Below are 17,657 nucleotides of genomic sequence, written 5' to 3'. Positions count from 1 at the left end.
GTTCCCTTTTTTGTATTTTATTATTGCAAATACCTAATAAGATTTATTAAAGTGTGTGTTTTGTAAGCCAAAGAGTGTGTAAAACACAAACAGAAATGCGCAACACAACACCCTTTACATTTATGGATCTAGTAAATAGAGCTGCAGAATGAGCATTTCTGAGATCACTGACAATTTTTTTCTCTGCTTCTTCCTTACTCACATTTCCCCCCACCCCTTTTTCTTTTTTTTTGTGGTTGTTATCTACAAAACATAAAAACATTTGGATTTGTGTGTTAATTAGCTTATGTTAACCAGCAGAGGGCTTTTCTACCTCAAAGCCAAAAGACATGTCCTCTCTCTTGTTTCCCTGATATTCTCTTAATAAGAGAAGTGGGAAATAAAGACCTTTATTTAATTGTCCAGGGTACTTTCCTGCTAGCATAATGGTTCTCAGTAATATGTTAATAAGTGGGGTTTTTCATACAGTTTTTTTTTTTTTTTTAAAGTAGTTCCAAGTTGTTTTTAATAAGGCTGTCAGCATTTCCACAGGAAACTTGGATAACTTCTTACAAGTTTCTTGTGCTTCATCAAAATCTCTTATTTCTCAATTTCTCATGTAACAGTACAGGGTAAACATCTTACAGTTCACTTTACAACAGTGCATGCAAGTCACATTTATGAGTTCAGAAGCAGTTTTAGTGTATGCATTCATCATAATGTTTGGGAGGGCTAAGTAAACGGAGGCAGAGAGGAATATAAGTGAAGCAGGAAGAGATTTTATACAAGGACATGGCTTTCTCTGGGGATCAGGAGCATGACATGAAGCTTAGGGTGATTTGTCCAGAGCATCCTTCCTGTGAGTGGGGACAGCAACTTGGGGACTGGCTCCAGGGCTGTACAAGTGACTTCGTGTTGATGAGAACTGTTACTGATCACCTTTTGTGACTCAACGAGTAGCTGAGTGGCTGGAGAAAAGAAAATAATAATAATAATAATAATTCTTCAGGCAGAAAACATAATCCCTCCTTAAAAATGCAGTGCTTCTGATAGTTAATCTTCATGGACTGTCAGCACTTGGGATTTATCAGCTAGCAGTTGTGAGTGGACTCACACAGCCAAGCTGCGACTTGGGAGAGGGAGTGAACCTGGGGTTGGGAGATTTTTTGATGTTTTGCTTTCAAAAGAGATTTTGTGTTGTGAAATCAGAGCTGAGGGTGGCTCTGAGCTGAAGCGGAGGCAGCGGCCGCAGTCAGGGTGGAAGCTTTCGGTTGGGCGGTTTTGTTTAGTGGCTAGTCATGCCTGAGCGAAAAAGCACTAAAATTGTTAACTGCATTTTAAGCAGCGATAACGCCGGCTTTGTCTAAATAAATGGCTAAAAGCTAGATCACGTTGCCTCGCCTTCACGGGTGAAGCAGCACCTTGCTGCCTGCTGCTGCCACCTGCTGGCTCCTAGTCCCGGGCTGCGACCTAGGGGAGCTGCCTGAGTCCGGTTATCTGGGATCTGCGTGACTTGGGAGTCCTTGCAGGGGTATAGCAATGGGAAGAAGGGATGCTGCTGCTCTGTGCCTTGTAAAAAGGTGTTTAAGAGCTCTCTCGCTCCGTCCGTGGCCATCTGCAGCGAAGCCTGAGGTACAGGTGGTTCAGCATGACTGTATGGAGGCCTCTCTTTTAGCTGCTCATTTGCGGTGTAGTGTATGTATGTATGTATACACAGCTTTTAAAAAAATGGCAAAATCAGTAGCAAAAGATGAGTTTTTGATTTGCAATTCTGCCCTTCAAAGGCCTCGTAGCAGTTGTGATAAGAGCAACGAATAGGTGTTGCTCTCTGTGTGAGACCGGGCTGATACTGAAGTAGGTCATGAGGCCGGTCGCCAGGAGACCTAGTTTTTTTTCTCGTAGCTTTGCTGCTTATCCTTTCTGCAATCTGGGGCAAGTAATTTGATTTTGTTCCTTTTTCCTTCTCTGCTCTTTCTTTTTTTATTATTATTATTTTCCTCAGGCCCATTCAGACTGGAAGGGAAAGAGTTTCTTGCTCTCTGCTTTGTACAGAAAGGACCAGCGTCTTAACCAGATGGCTCAGACCCTGTTGCAGTACTCAAATGCGCTCTGTCTCTGTGGATATAATTTAGGAATATGGATTACTCTGTGGGTTTGCGCTGTGACCGCGTTAAAGGATGCCTGTGAGAGCACTGATGGAGGTCAGCTTCACAAGCTTCCTGTAGCCATGGAATTTCCCCCACATCTCTGCCTGGAGGTGATCAGCAGTGCTGGGGAGGTGATCATGCATGGGTGATGTGGTGGCACTGGGGCCTCTTTCGGGGACCCTATGCCTTGTACCATCCCCAGCTAGAGCTGTGTGGTGAGCAGTTGAGTCTATGGGTAGGATGCTTTCACTGAGCTTTTTGTCTGTGCTTAATCCCAGTGGTTTTATGACTGATTGGTGATGAGTTGTTATCACCTTAAGGAAAACACCCAGGAAGCCTCAGCAGGAGGTGCCCTCTTGGTGGTTGGAGCAGTTGCTATCCCAGGAAGCTGCATGGTGAGTCACTGCTGTTGCCATCTGGTTGAGTCATCATAAATGATAGACTAGGAAATGTAAAAATTAAATTAACACATGAATTGTGCCAAAAGCCACTGCCCAACCAAAAACAGAGCACTTCTGCAGTGTTTGGTTGTTGGTGGTTGGTTTTTTTGTTTTTTTTTTGTTTGTTTGTTTTTGGTTTTTGTTTTTCTGTTTTGATGGAATTTTTACACTGAACCAAAACCTTTTCCTTGCAATTTTTTTTATTTTTTTCTTTAGCTGGCCTTATGGAAGCATGGTGGCTGTGAGCCATATATACGTGTTTGCTTAACAACTTATAGAGAAGTCTTTGAAGAACAACTCTGTGGTAAATGGTGAAAATCCTGATGATGTATGCAGGTTTGCTTTTGCTTGTCTTAAAAAAAAATTAGGGGGAGGACTAATTTAGATTTCTACTATTTTAGATTTCTGCTTCAAGCTTTAGTTTTTCTCTTCTGTGATTGCTTTGCAGTCTTTACCAAGATGGGTTTGTATTAAGTAAGTCCAAAATAATGCCTTCATCTTTACTTGCATAGCCTGGAAAATATGAAACTTATTTAAATGTATGACAATGTCGTTAGGGAGAAAATAGTCGAAGCTTATTGGATGTGTATCTTGTTTCTCTCAAAGGGCTTTACAAAGGGTATTACACAATTAAATTGAATTCAAAGTGTGTAAGATGCTGAAGTTTTTGACTCATAAAACCTTGTGCTTAGCTACTGATTAAAGCATGGATTAACCTGTAATTCCATTTGTGTTAATGACTATATATTGTTTTTCAAACTGTTAATACTGTTTCTCTTGAAACATTTCTTGGGGAATTTACTTTGATCCAACTTTGCAACCTTGTATGCTGATAAGTTTGATGGTTGGACTAAATGATCTTGTAGGTCCTTTCCAGCCTTGTGATTCTGTCATTCTATGACTGATTCTATGATCCTAACTTTCTCATCACCTGCAGATAAAAAAAAGCATTCTGTGCTAATAAGAGTATCCCAATCTTTTCCTGCAATTAAATGTAATAAAACAAATTGTACCAAACTCTGAACAAGCTGTCAGCAATTTGTATTTACAGTAACAGTGGAATAGTTATGGTCTATCACCTAAAGCAGTGTTTTTTTCCCTTGCCTTGTTGGAGTTGTGACTCAGCAGCGTAATATAAAGCCAGAGCTTCAGACAGGTTAGGGAAATTCTTAAAATCAAATTGCTGCCAAGACTCTGGGCAGATCTGTGGGATTTACTCTGGCTGTTTGGGTTAACCTGAATGTTACTTTCTCTAATCTGCTCCTAAGAGGCACAGTGAAGAGGGGATATCTGTGATCCTGCATTTCCTGCCAAGTTTTTATATGTCTGGGTTTGTATAATTCAGACAATAATAGCTGTGGTAGCTAGCAATTCCCTGTCTGTTGCAGTGTTGGCAATTTCAATGATTGCTTTTTCTCAAAAGAAATAGTAAGTTGACTTAAAATACTTTCTTTGATTTTTACACGAAATCCTGCCTGTTTGATCATGGACTGTCTTAAAGACTGTATTAAAGGTCTAAAGAGTAAAAGAATTCCCTCTCCAAAACTCTACCAAACTCTCTTGTCTCATCAAGAAACACAAATAAATAAATAAACAAACAACACAAGAGGTGTATTTTTAAGAAGAAAAACTCAAGATAGAAGGGCTCAGAAATGATGTAGCGAGAAGAGCAGTTGTTAACAAACATTATGTGCTCCCGTTTCCCCACCCACTTAGTCCCACCACACCATCACTTTGGGGAGTGGTGGAAGACCACTGTACGTACGTATACATTACTTTGCCAGACGAGCTCAATTTAAATGCAGCCTATTAAATTATTTACAGAAGACAGTTGGCCAACCCATTGTACCGTGTTGTAGGAGCCAAAGGTCACTCTGGTGTGCCTGGTTGATTCATAGAGTAATCTGATACACTACTTAGCTCTTTGCCTCCCAGTCAGTGGGTTAAACCTTATCCTCTTATTATGAGTCAGAGAACCATAACTTTCAGAAGAAGCCAAAGCCTTTGTTTTTAAATGATTTTTGAAGAGGCTATGCAGCATAATCCAGAGGGCCATGAGAGCATCTACTGGGGGATCAGGGCATGTTCTGCAATAGCAAAAACCTGGCCGACAACATGATAGCTGAAATTGTACTCTCATTTTCTTAAGCTGGCAGTTCTTGTGCTAACACTAGGATGCTAAGGCATTCATGTTTATTCTTCAGATAGATAGCATTTTTTAGTTTCATTTAGTTTTATGGGTTCCCATCTACCAGTTTCTCCTTGAGCTGGTTTTATTGGGTGGTGCAGGTGTATTCTTTTGTGACCAGACACAAACTTGAATGATTTTGGTGGAAAAATCCCATCAATGAACCTGGTACGGGGGATGTCTGAATGCTTTGTAAAGCAGAGAGTTCCTTCAAAACATTGTCTTTGACTCCCAGTCTTGGTCCCTCCACTGGTGTTGGTGTGCAGGGCAAGGACTGGTGTTGCAGCAGCTGCTGGTGGGGTCTAATTCTTTCAAACCTTCACAATGTGGAGTGCTTTTTCCAGATGCTGGTTTAAAGAGAAAGTGACAGAACATGGCACAGCTGGGAAACCTGTTTCTGAGCAGCTGTCACACCAGTGGGAATCTGATCTCTGGCAGTGTCTTGTGGTTTTTGTGTTCTGTGCACTTGTCCTTTTTTTTTTTCCCTTATTTTTTAAATGTTATCACTAGAAACATGGGCACAAACATTTTTAACACTCTCTATTCAGGATGCTTGTGCAGCTTACGAGCCCCAGAATATTATTTTCCTTCTCTTCAAATCCTCAGAGGCACACAAGTGCTTTTCTATTCTGCACGCAAGGTTCAGAAGTTTGCACTGCCACTGAGCTGCCTGAGGAAAGGAGGAGTTTTGCTCCTGTGGTTGTGCTTTTAGGAAAGCGAGCCGATCGTATTTCACTCTAATCCTAAGCGATAGCCGTGCAGCCTGTTGTGTTGTGAGGAGGGTCTTCCTGAAGCTCTTCCGTCAGGCTTTTCATCGCAAGAGAGCGGGGCAGCCAGCATTCAGAGTGGAAGCACGGTGGGTCTGCCAGCCCTGCCTGCTGCCATAGGGTGTTGCTGATGCACCAGGGCAGTGGGTTGGATCATGTGCGCTCCTTCAGAGCGATGCCAGGGAACAGAGCGAAGCTGCAGCTTCTGCTGTTGAGTGGAGAATGGAGAAAACACGTGCCTCGGTGCTATATTCTGCTCAGCCGTTACATGCTTGCCTGAGCCGCTGCAAGGTGCCACTTTCTGCTGCTTTCCAGCCCCTTTGTTTTCTTTGGCAGCTCACGAAGCGCTGTATCCAAACAGCTCCGGGGGAGCTGCGCTGGCACGGTGACCTGCCTCTGCACTACTACTGCTGCTGTAAGCGCAGCGAGGGGAGACCTGGATGGAAGTCACTTTGAAATTGTTTAGCTTTCCACAAAAACCCCTGAGAAAGCAGACGGGAACAGTTAAAGAAAGGTCGTTTTGGAACCAGGGCCGGTAGCTGGCTTAAAGGAAAATGAAAAAGGAGTGTGTTTCGAGATCTTTCAAACTCAAACAAAACACAGGCTCCCTCTCGCGTGCTGTAAGCTGGATAAATTTCTCCTCCTTGTCAAGGCAGACAAAGAGATTGTTTCGCAGCGATGGTGAGCTCTCCTCCATTTGCGTGCAGCAGGTAGACGAGGATGATGAGAACTGGACCTACAGGAGCCCGCGCAGAAAAGGTGACTCGCTTTCTCTTTCACCCTCGTGGTCGATACCGGTGTTCAGGCACTCAGGTCCTGCCGGGAGCCTGGAGCTGCTCGCTTGGGAGCTGCAGGTGGGGTGGGAGCAGGAGGAGGAAGGCAGCACAAAAGCTGAGATGTAGCGCTGCTTTGCCTAGTTTGTTTGGTCGTTTTTCCTCAGGTTGAAACTGTGGAATCTTATGGTAATCTGGAAATAACTTCGATTTCCTGTGTAGGAAACATAAAGGTACTGATTGTGTGGTGTGCGGGTAAGTTTTGTTGATGCTTCTTGTGGCCAGTAGTGGCAGGTCTTCTGGGCAGGTTCAGCTCTCCTCTCTCTCTCTGTGATACCATGAGTCCCTTAAGACCCCTCTTGTAACACACCAGGTGGTTTTTTGAGGATTGTCTTGTGGTCCTGCTGGAAATTTTGAAGTGTATTTTGTTTTATGAGATTTGATTGAGAAAAGATCAGAGATGCAAAGTGAAGCTGATGGTGGGATGGCAGTGGTAATTGCTGTACAGAGAAGAGAAGAAACATCTAGGATGCGGGATAGACACCTTTGAAGGAACCCTGGAAATGCACAGAATGGAGCATATCTTATCAGAAACCTTAAACAACTGCTTTTTTGTTTGTTTTGACTTTTTTTGGAGTAGAGATTGTCAGTTCTTATCCAAACCTGCCTCATACTTCCATAAATCAAAACAAATTTCAGAACTTTGCACCTCTGACGCGATGATGAATTACTGTTACCTGGGCATTTGCTGGCTGGCAAACTGTAACGTGCATATATGCGCATGTGTGTTTTTAAAAATACTTGACAAAATGACTTGGTGACTTGATTGTAATCCCCCTAGTGCTGCCAGAGCACTGGCTTGTTAATGGAAAATGTAAGGCTGACTGAATTCTGCTGTAAGGTTTCTTTTGTAAGAGCAGGCAGGCTCTGTTTGAACTTCAAAGTGATTTTTATTTCTTTTTACTTCTGGGAGCAGTTAGTAGCTATTTGACCAGAATTTTAGTTCTGAGTCAGAATAAATTGTGGCTTTAGTAAATGGTTTGGAAGCAAGAACACTAACACAGGATGTATACACTTGTGCTTTGCTCTCAGTACGCTAGGAGACGATTTCATCTGTGCTTTGAAGGTTGTTTTTTAACCCTTTTCACTGCTGACAGAATTCTACAACAGGAGATTTCATTTACAGTTGGTTGCTATAATTTTCACTTTGTTATCATATTTGTGCTGTGCAGCATCATCAGCTCTGCTTTCAGCATGTTTGAGATCTGGCAAGCAAGTCAGATCTGATGCCAGTTGCTGCCTAACTTCTATAAAGTTTCTCATGCTGCATTCCTTACCCAGAACTGACGCCACAAGGCAGAGATGGCGAAGGAAGCTTTACTGATGGATTAATGGTGTACTAATTTTTCTGAGAGCGTTATTGTATGTGTGATTTACATAGAGAAACCATTGTGCAGGCTGTAGGGGGAGGGCAGAATTCCTTCCGTAATTGGGCAGCAAGCTACAAAAGCTTATGTGCCTTCTCCTATTGGGATGATAATACATTATTTTTGAAAGGAAGGTAGAGGGAGGTAATGATTATGAGGGGCTCGTTCCCCTATACAGGGTTATAGGTTACCATGTGACTTGTAAAATCTGTTCTATGTGCTGTTGACTGACTGGGACTCTGGATGGAAGGAGCTGACAAACTGGCAGAGGATGCCAAGGCTGAAGGGAGTTTGGGCTGTATCAGCCATATTCTCACAGCCGCAAATGTTTCACACAGTGCTGCAGGTCAGGCTCACGTGGCACTGGAGTGGTTTGAGTGTTTCTACCTGGCTGAGTTGTCCTGGCTTTGTTTACAAGGGCAAAAATGTCTGATAAATGAATACTTAGCTTTGCTCCATTGGACTGTAGCATTATGGCTTGCTAGCCTTTTTAAAACTGAGGACTCCAAACAGTATTGTCGTTAGTAGTCAAATTAACCTTCGTGGTTTGAGGCAAAAGCAGACTAGAAAAAAGTGAAATGGATAGCAGCCTGGGAGAGTGAATACTGCTGTATAGGAAATTGGACTGTTTGTTTTAAGATAGCTGAAAACCTATTAAAATTTCATCTGTCAAAATAATTTTGCCTCCAGTGTTCCTTGATAGAGCCTGGCAAATCACCGGTTCTTCTACCTTTTTCCTTGGCTAACTGTACATGTACAGAAAGGAGGGTTAATAGAAAAGCAATTCATTTAATTTCAATTTCTTTCTGAGCTGTTTCTCTTCCTGTCTTTTTAAACCTCTTATTCTTCTGCCGCTTCATTGCTCTTCCCGTCTCATGTTGCATTCCCGTGAGGCTGCTAGGTGACAAGCACAAGGCAGCATGTGTTGCTTGGTATTTCACCAGCAAAATGGCTAATCTGCATTGGCTGCAGATTGAGACTTGCAAACAGTAGCAGGCAGTGAGATTGGCTGGATTTGTCAATTTAAAATGAGCGAGAGAAACAAAAAGTAAATGCTGACTGCAAACATGGGGCACACCCTGATGTCCTGCTCTGCTGAACTCTGTTTGCACGGAAGACAGTTTAGGTCTGATGGTTCATGCTTCATTACTCAAACCCTCAGAATAGCAGAGTGCATTTTGGAACCCATGCTAGCAATTAGACTTCACATCTGATGAAGCAGTTACTAAGTGAGACAATGAAAGTTGATAGCAAAATAAAGGTTGGTTATTTGATCTCACGGATCCTTCTTCCTCAGCCCTTCAAGCTGAAGGACTTGAGAACAAATTGTTGCTTCTGTGCTTCTCTTCTTTAATATGTTTTTTGGTGTTGGTTTGGTTTGTTTGTTTGTTTGTTTTTTAATATGCAACAGTATGTTTTGGGGAAGCATAATATTTCTTTATGCTGGCGAGGGTGGTATTTGTGAGGTGTTTTTTTATTTTTCACTGGAGAAATGAATGACCTGGCAAGGCAGAGGTGAGCCTCAGTCAGCTCCTTACCCACACGTTGAACTGGCAGAATCACACATGGCTGTGCATGAGTTGTCAGTAAAGCAAAGTCCAGAGGTGCGTTCCCAGCTTGTGGAAGTCCCTGAAGCACAGAATCATACAATGGTTTGAGTTGGAAGGGATCCTGGGGATCATCAGGTTCTAGCACCTCTGCCATAGGCAGGGCCACTAACCTTCAGATCTGGTGCTAGACCAGATTGCTCAGGGCTCCATCCAGCCTGGTCTTGAGCACCTCCAGGGATGGAGGCTCTGTGCAGCCTATGCCAGCACCTCACCAGTCTCTGTAAAGAACTTCCCCCTGACATCTAATCTGAACTTTCCTTCCTTGAGTCAACCTGCCTGGTTGTCATTGCCTTCTATGGCTGGTGCTGCTGACCTGTGTCTTGTGGCTTTGCAAGGCATTTCTGTGAGCTCAAGGTAGCTCTCTGTGTGAGGGATGCAAGCCTGGTCTCCCTCACAGAAAAGTACTCCTCCTGGGAGAACTTTGAAGAGGCAGGTATGGGAGAGTGGAGGCATGCTGCTGCTCCTGCTGCCAGGTGTCCTCAAACTGTAGCTCACAGCAGATTTTTCCTTAAAAAAAACCAAAACTGTATTACAAAGTACTGCTGGAGTTGTTTTTTGAAACTGGATAGAAGGCACTCGAGTGCGTAAAGAATTATTTCTGGCATAAGGAAGTATATAAAAGTCATTCATGTGAACATTTTTCCCCTCCAGACCTTTCCTGTTACTGCAGGCATGACATAGCAAATTAACTTCAGAGATAACACCCGAGTCACTCTGTGGCAAAAATCTTGCCGTGTTTACCTTGACTTGGCAGAAAGTAAGACAGGTCACAGTGCAGCTCCAGAACACCTCACCAAGTCTGGGTTTGGTTGTCCTTCCTTTTTCTTATCAACACAGGGATGGCCCATGGAGCTGTGTGACAGGCAGGACTTTCCTCTGGAGCCCTGCATTCACTCGGACTGCTGACTGTATTTGTTGTGTGATTTCCTTTGCGTTGTGACCCCTGTGAGGTCTGTCTGCAGGTGGCAATGGGTGGAAAGGAGATTTTCACCCACACGTGCTTTCTCCTCTCCTCCAGGCTCCTGTCTCTCCTTATTTCTCTGTTTTTTCACCCGCTACCACTGTTTCAATTGGTCGATTTCCAGCCCTTCAGCACCACAAGAAAGTCAAAAGACTTGGCTGCTTTTTACCTCAGGCTGCTCTACCTGAAAAACTTCTTTGGACTCATTAGTCAGAGAAATTTCTTTTCTCCTGTAACTGTGGTCTTTTAAAGGCTAATTCAAACACAGTTCAAAAGGTGGCAGCCACTAACATTTTATTGTCCGTTGGCCAAGTCTTAATATAAAAGTGTTTGGCATAGCTTTTATTTTTCTCCTTCCAAAACCAGTACAAACTTCAAACTTGCTTTTAATGTGGGAATTTCTTTAAATTCATGCTCCTTGTGGGTTCAGCCCTTGGTGCCACCGTAGTGTGTCTGATGGAGGGAATTCTGTCATCCTGATGGCAGCTCTGACCTTAGAAATATCACCACCCTCTGAGTGAAAAACTTCCTTCTAATATCTAACCTAAATCTCCCCTGTTCTCAGTTTAAAACCATTCACCCCCCCCCCCCCCTCCCCGTCCCATCTATGCCATCTGTACTGTTCAGTGTTTGGTAGCATCATACAAGTTTGGCAATGTCAGATGATAAGTTTTCCTCTGTGTTGCAAGGGCACAGTCAGGACTCTAGGCAACGAGTTTTTGTAATGCTGGGAAGCTTGTATTTTCAGTGCTTCTTGGAGAAAGCACAGTTTTGGGATTTGCAGCTCTGACATCTAACATCACTGTAGATCTTGATTCTCAAAGCGTAGAAATGGTCTTTTTATAAAGTCCAAATGGATTTAAAAATTTTGCTTTTAAGTCATGAACACAATTCTGAAGTATTCCATTTCAACTGAGGTGATTTTGCAGAAGAGCAGTAATCATGTTTTCCTTGGTAAAGAGATGTAAAAGTAACAAGAATGGTAAGTCTCTTTAAGCAAGATCACTTAATCATTAATCTATTCTAATGTAAAATTATTTAGCGAGGATTCTTTCTGTAAGCTTTTTGCAGGAGGTCTTGTGCTCAAGAGGAAGAAAATTTATCAGCTAATACATAGATAAAGGCCTATAAACCTGAGGGAACTGGTGGTGTTTTTAGAGGTCAGAAGATTTGATGGATTTAGTGGTGGGGTGTTTGTGTCTGTGAAAGTGGTTCTTCAAACTTCTGGCAACTTCATAAATAAGCATTTATGGAAACCTCAAAAAGCATTTGTGTAAAAGACTGGAATAGCTCCAAAACAAATACTGCATGGTTTATATTCTTTTTGTGGACTTCTTTTTTTTTTTTTTTTTTGTCTTTAGGAAAAAGAAGTGAATGTTTTATAGACAATTTTACATACGACTAAGCATATACAAATCTAAACGTTTAAGTGGAAAAAATGAGTGATTTGATATGAAGCTCAGTCATTCATCTTGTAATCGATTTTTCTTCCACATGTAAGTTCTACACACAAAGATAAAACTGGTTGTATTCGTATGTATTTGCAGCATTTGTAGCAATTAACCTGTATGGCCTGGTTTGTGTCTTAGTATTTAAGGCTGATGGTTCTGTAGCTGAAACTATTGGATGTTATGCATTTGTGGAAGCAGTTCTCAGCAGGGAGCAGAGATACTGCTTAAATTACCAAGGCATGCACAATTTGTCTTAGTGTGTTTGTGTGGTTGTGCAGCAGAGGGTTGTTTAAAACTTTAGTGATGTACAGTGGCAATCAAAACCCTTCCTGCTGATAAAACAGCTGGAGCTATTTGAAAGTCCGCTATTTAACTATAGCTGGAAGTAGCAACTTTTGCATGGTTGTACGTAATTGCAAATTTAATCAAAACGTTTCCTTCATTTCTGTGTCTTCTGGCAAACGTTGCTGTACATGGGATCTGAACGTGGCTCTTCTTCAAAAATTTGCAAGCAACAGAAACAGATTAGGTTCAAGTAAGAAATGTTGATAGGCGTTACAGAATCATTTAATCAAGAGCACATCTCTACTTCTGTTTTATAAAAAAAAACCATGGATCCAGCCATTGTTGCTATTTCTTTCATAAAACCCTTGCCAAATTTCAATCCCTTGCTATTTCTATAGCATAAATAACTCCTATCCCCCAGAATGAACTGGTGGCTGCAGCTCCCAGGGAAGATGCTGATTCCTTTTAGCAGCTTTGTGCTGCTGATGTTCCTTTAGGTGTTCATTTATGGCACCTGTTATTATGGAATTGCATCTTCACCTCTGAAGTGACACTGCTTTTATCTTCCATGGCTCAATTTGAATCTCACTTGCAGTGTAGCTCCAGTGGGACATTTCTTGGTCTCTATAGCAGAGCACAATCTTGGGAAATGCAAATCAAACAGAGTAGCACCAGTGCTTGCTGTGCATTTCTGAAGTGAAAAGGACATCACAATCCAGCTCATCTTGCAGGTTAGCTTAACGTGACGTTTGAATTAGAGCAGTAGCCAGAGCAGTGCTCTTCACAGAAGAGCATTTGCTTGCTTCTTTGAGCAATGGAGAAATGAACAGGGTGCTGTGATTTTTCTTCCTGAGTGTGTAGTTTTGAGCTTTATGAATATTTTCAAGTTGTATTTCATGATTCATACACGTCTCTTTTCTTCTTCCCTGGATACCTCTCTTCTAAATTCAGTGAATCCTTAGGCTAAAAAATCTGGATAACTCCCTATCAATAGAGAGGAGACATTAGTTTTGCCTGACTTTCATATTTTCCTCTTAACTCTCTGTATTTTATAAAACAGAGTGGATGTTTTTCCACAGGACGCTGTATGCAGCATTTGAGAGGAAACAATGCACTGTATGTGCTTTCCTACTCCCTGCTAATAAAATACTAGCATATTTGAAATCTTCTGTTTTCTATTTTGAAATCTTTCTGTTTTCATGCAGTTGTTACTCAACTGCTCGTAAACTGTCCCCTAAAACTGAGGGAGCTTTTGTCTTCAGAGTGGTCGTAGTTCACCACTCTGGCAGGACATTGCAAATATTATAGCTCCTTGTTTTTCTTTTCTGATCTCTATTGCATATGAAAAAAACAAAACAAAACAAAGTGAATTTGAAAGATAAGAGTGTGGTTTAATGACTGAAGCTAATGAATTTTGCAAGAGTATATAGTTTCTATTGCACTATTTGGAACTAGTAAAAAAGGGGATTTGACAGCTTGTAATTTAAACTGTGAAATATGTTTTCTTCTTGTCTTTTATCCCCAGAATCTCAAACAAAATAAAGCTAATTACGCTCTAGATTTTCCAGCCATTTATCCATCCACCTGCTCTTTTGCTGACATTTATCTGTTCATTTATCTACCAGCCTTCTTTCCCTCTCATAGCTAGAAGGCTCATGTTTCTGGTGAATTGAAAGGAAAACTCAACTATAACCTTATGTGTAGCTTGCTGCTCCAAAGTTAAAACTGAAGTGATCTGTTAAAATGTAAGGCTTAAGTGCTTGTGATATCTGTGCAAAGCGTACCATCAACGTGAGGATGTATTTTGGACACTTGAGAGAACTGCACATTCCCCATCTCAGAGAAAGGTAATTAATATGTATACCCTCTGCTCCTTCTGGAGCTTCCCTTACATATGGTGCAACAACTCCTACTTGGCACTGTGTCTTCTTGAGGCAGATGGTTTCCCTGGACATTGAGCCTTGCAGTGCACTAAAGGGAGCTATGAGCTGTGAATTAAATGCATTGCAATTGGTGTACAATTTGCAGATGAATCACTCAAAACAAAAAGATGTGAGAACTGCATGGAAGGCTTTTGACAAAGTTGCTCAGTTGTCAAACCAAACACTAAAGCAGATTGGATCACAGGGTACTGTGCAAACCACGGCTATGTCCATTAGCCACACATGCAGGTCTGATGTGATACTGGCAGCTACAGCTCCTCAGTGACTGTATTAATGAAAGAGAGGCCTATAGAAAAAACATACCTGTAACTTCAGTCAGCCATGCCTAATTTCAGTGCTTGTAACAGGTGAAGAGGCCAATGAAGTAGAGGCTGTACTTGCTTGTAATTTCCATTGATTCTTTTAAATCTTCTTTTCTCCGTTGATGTCAACAGTGCTAAAGAGCAGATGAGTCAGGATGGTTATAGCATGGTGTACACTTACAGGGAAACTTTCATCCAGGGGTTGTTAACTCCATTTTATTAACCTTGAATAATGCATGTAGTGCTATTTATGATACACTTCTGTCTCAGAATGAAGAAGAGGTCATTGTGATGTGCAATGGCAGAAGCAGTTATAACATACGTTTGACTTGTAGCCAGCTTGACCCATGTCTGTGAAGGGAGAACAGTGGGTGGCACAGCCGGGGGCATGGTGAGCTGAGCCCGACATGAGGAAATTGCAGTTCCTCTCATCCCAGGTGAACACCTGCCAGAGATGAGAGGAAAGCAGCAAACCCATTAAATTAATCAGGTCAAATGAGAAGTAGCTCATTTAGTTCTCCCTGCTCTGTGCTTCATACACACACATGCAGGCACCTCCATGAAGGGGCGGAGCGCTTCTGTCCCAGGAGGAGTCACAGCACACAGCTGGGGGCTGGTTCAGGTTTGTAGCTTGGAAGGAGCTGGGACAGGTAGGGGTCCAGTAGTGTTTCCTGACATGGTGCTGTAGTAACCCACACACCACTGCTGTGTCCCTCTGCACACAGCTCCAGATGAAGGCACTGCCTCAGTTTGCAGCTCAAGGACAGCAAGTACCAAAGAGCAACTACTTTCGTGTTCATATTCAATTACTTGGGTGTCCCTAAAGAGAATTGCTTGAAGTAGTGCAGGTTTTATCAAGCCTCATATTTCAGTGAGCTATTTGTGGTTCATTAAATGAGCATTTCTGACTGTGTGAATGAAAACTGCTCCCAGCCTGTACTGATGGTTTGCCTGCACAGTTAAGCTCCTTAGACAAGAATGGAAACTGATTTTTCTGCTTGTTTATTTGTGTTTGTCCTGTGTTTGACAGCCTCGGGGAGCTTGTAGAGAAAGGATGGTTGCTCTGTATGAGGTTGTGTCATATTATAATTGTACATATGTAGGGAGACAGCCTGTTCTCCTCCTTGTGCACAAGGGTATGGTTGTCTTTGTCGCTCTGACCTGTTAAGGTGTGATTTGCCTTCTAGCCTAAAAAAAGGGCAGTAATGAAGGTAATTCCAGGTGTCCTTACTGCCACCCTTGATTTTCATGTTCCCCAGTGCCTTGAAACATTCTTCAGCAGGTGAAAGACCCTGCCAGTGTGAAGGACCAACCTATGGGAAACCCATGTGGTATCCCTGTGGTGACCTGCTGGAGCTGTGCATGGATGACTGAGCAAATGAAGGTGCTTACAGGTTTTTCTTTGTTCTGTCTTATCTTGTTTTATTTTACTAATAAACATTATTGACGAAGCTCTGCTGTATCAATTAATCAAAGACAATTTGAAACACAGCCCTGGCAAAAGGATGATTTTTTTATTTGAATGAATTTGGAGAACTTGGTTGCAGATTCCTTCCTTGTCTTGCAGCAACTCTTAAAAAGATTTTGCCCTTTCTGTGCCCTTGCTCTGAAGAGTAAAGCAAACAAAAGATAAGGCAAACTGATTCATGGCTTCATTTTATTTGTTTTCTTCCTCACTTAAGGCAGAAGATAGCCCATTCTGAAACTCATTCATTTCACTGTTTTTAATGCCAAGTACTTTTCACCTTCAGGGACTGCTGGGTTTATTACAGATTAACTTTTTTTTGTAGCAGTAGCCTGAAGTCATAATTTCATATGTGTGTATAATATCTACTTGTAAACTCTACCAGTTATAGCTATAGTATGGTAGGAACAGAAATAAAGGTGTCTTTTGAAAACCTGTTTTATATATATATATATATATTTAAATTTGGCTCCTGGATTTACATACAGCTGAAGTAGATCTAGGTGCCTACTTCAAATGAAATGACAGTGTTTTAGGTTTAACGAAAGAAAACAATTTGAAATTGTTTCAGAAGTTTTAGTGGAAAAGGATGGTTTTAATGATGGGCAGCACTTTCAGATATTTAAATGGTTTAGTTCCACTCTGTAGCTCGTAAGTGTTCAAGATTAAATTTTCTTCTTGCTTTGAATACTTAGAAAATGCAGTTTCTCATGCCATTCTTTTGAGATATGGCCAACTCCTGTTTCTGCAAGTTCAAGAGTGTGTGAATAGCTCTGTGCTATAGCTGGAGCACTGATAGTTTGGGAAGGTCCATTCACTGCAAATCATTCCCTCATGTTACTTTCTGCAGGACAGGACACAGCCTTGTTGCCTCCTGCTGTCTTGCTAGGCCTTCTCCAAATAAATTTCTTTTTCTACAATAATTTTTAAAATATTTCTTTCCTTCCCCACTGTGTGAGGAAACTCCACTCTGATCAGAGAAAAATTCCTCAGGTGGAATTGGTAATGTAATAATATGAAATATAAAAGACAGCAGCAAATATTTTCTCTTGTGTTGCAGTTAGAAGACTACTCAGTGTTACTTATCAGAATATAAATTAATGTCCTGTCAGCTGGTGCTCAGTTTTGGGGCTGAGACCATCCCTTTCAGCCCATCCTGGGGCTGAACTCCTCCATCTCTACTCTGTTACCATCCTGTGGCCACCACTCAGCCCAGCAAGCTCTGACACTGATTTTTTTTTTGGGGGGGGGGGGGGCCGAGCTGGCTGCAGACAGGCAGTGTTGTTGGGCTGTGAGAGCCTTCAAGTCCAAAATGGTATTTTGACTCCAGCTGTTTTCTTTGGATAGTTTTTCAGGATGATTTTGTTTTGTTTGTTTGCTAGTGTGTTTTACACACAGTTTGAAAGGGAAATATGTCAGAATGATTTAGGCTTTAGAAAATCTCCTTCAAAAGCTGGCTAGCATTCATCCATGGTATCAGAAACGTGCATCTCTACAGACTTTGGTTTGAAAGGAAAAAGTGTTTAATCAGATGTCCCATGAGATCAGGCTTCCCAGGCCCCATCCAGCCTGGCCTTGAACACCTCCAGGGACGGGGCACTCACAGCTTCTTCAGGCAGCGTAGGCAAGTTCTCCACCACTCTTTGAGTAAAGAATTTCCCCCTAACATCTAACCTTAATTTCCTTTTTTAATGTTTAAAACCATTCCCCCTTGTCCTATCACTATCTGCCCCCGTAAAAAGTCATTCTCCCTCCTGTTTGTAATCTCCCTTTAAGTACTGGAGGTCCACAGAGGTTTCCCCAGAGCCTTCTGCCTTCTGTTCTCCAGGTTGAACAAGCCCAGCTCCCTTAGCCTTTCCTCGTATGCTCCACATCTCTGATCATTTTTGGTGGCCCTCCTCTTGACCTGCTCCAACAAC

At 42.0% G+C, this 17,657-nt stretch overlaps 1 protein-coding gene across 9 annotated transcripts in view; it reads left to right on the top strand.

The window, feature by feature from the left end:
* Positions 1-17,657, top strand: part of NHSL1 (NHS like 1) — a 164,281-nt gene that overhangs the window by 61,367 nt on the left and 85,257 nt on the right. For 2 of the 9 annotated variants that reach the window (XM_048935459.1, XM_048935455.1), the window contains exon 1: positions 5,536-6,280. The exons of the other annotated variants lie outside the window; for them this stretch is intronic. In XM_048935459.1, coding sequence (XP_048791416.1) covers positions 6,076-6,280 — 205 coding nt within the window. In that variant the 5' untranslated portion in view covers positions 5,536-6,075. Of the gene's footprint in view, positions 1-5,535; positions 6,281-17,657 lie in introns of those variants that run through there. 9 annotated transcript variants of the gene reach the window in all.

The sequence above is a fragment of the Lagopus muta genome, chromosome 2 (genome assembly GCF_023343835.1).
Source record: "Lagopus muta isolate bLagMut1 chromosome 2, bLagMut1 primary, whole genome shotgun sequence".
NCBI classification, from domain to species: domain Eukaryota; kingdom Metazoa; phylum Chordata; class Aves; order Galliformes; family Phasianidae; genus Lagopus; species Lagopus muta.
Note: the sequence above shows the minus strand (reverse complement) of the source record. Positions and strands in the feature narration are given on the sequence as shown.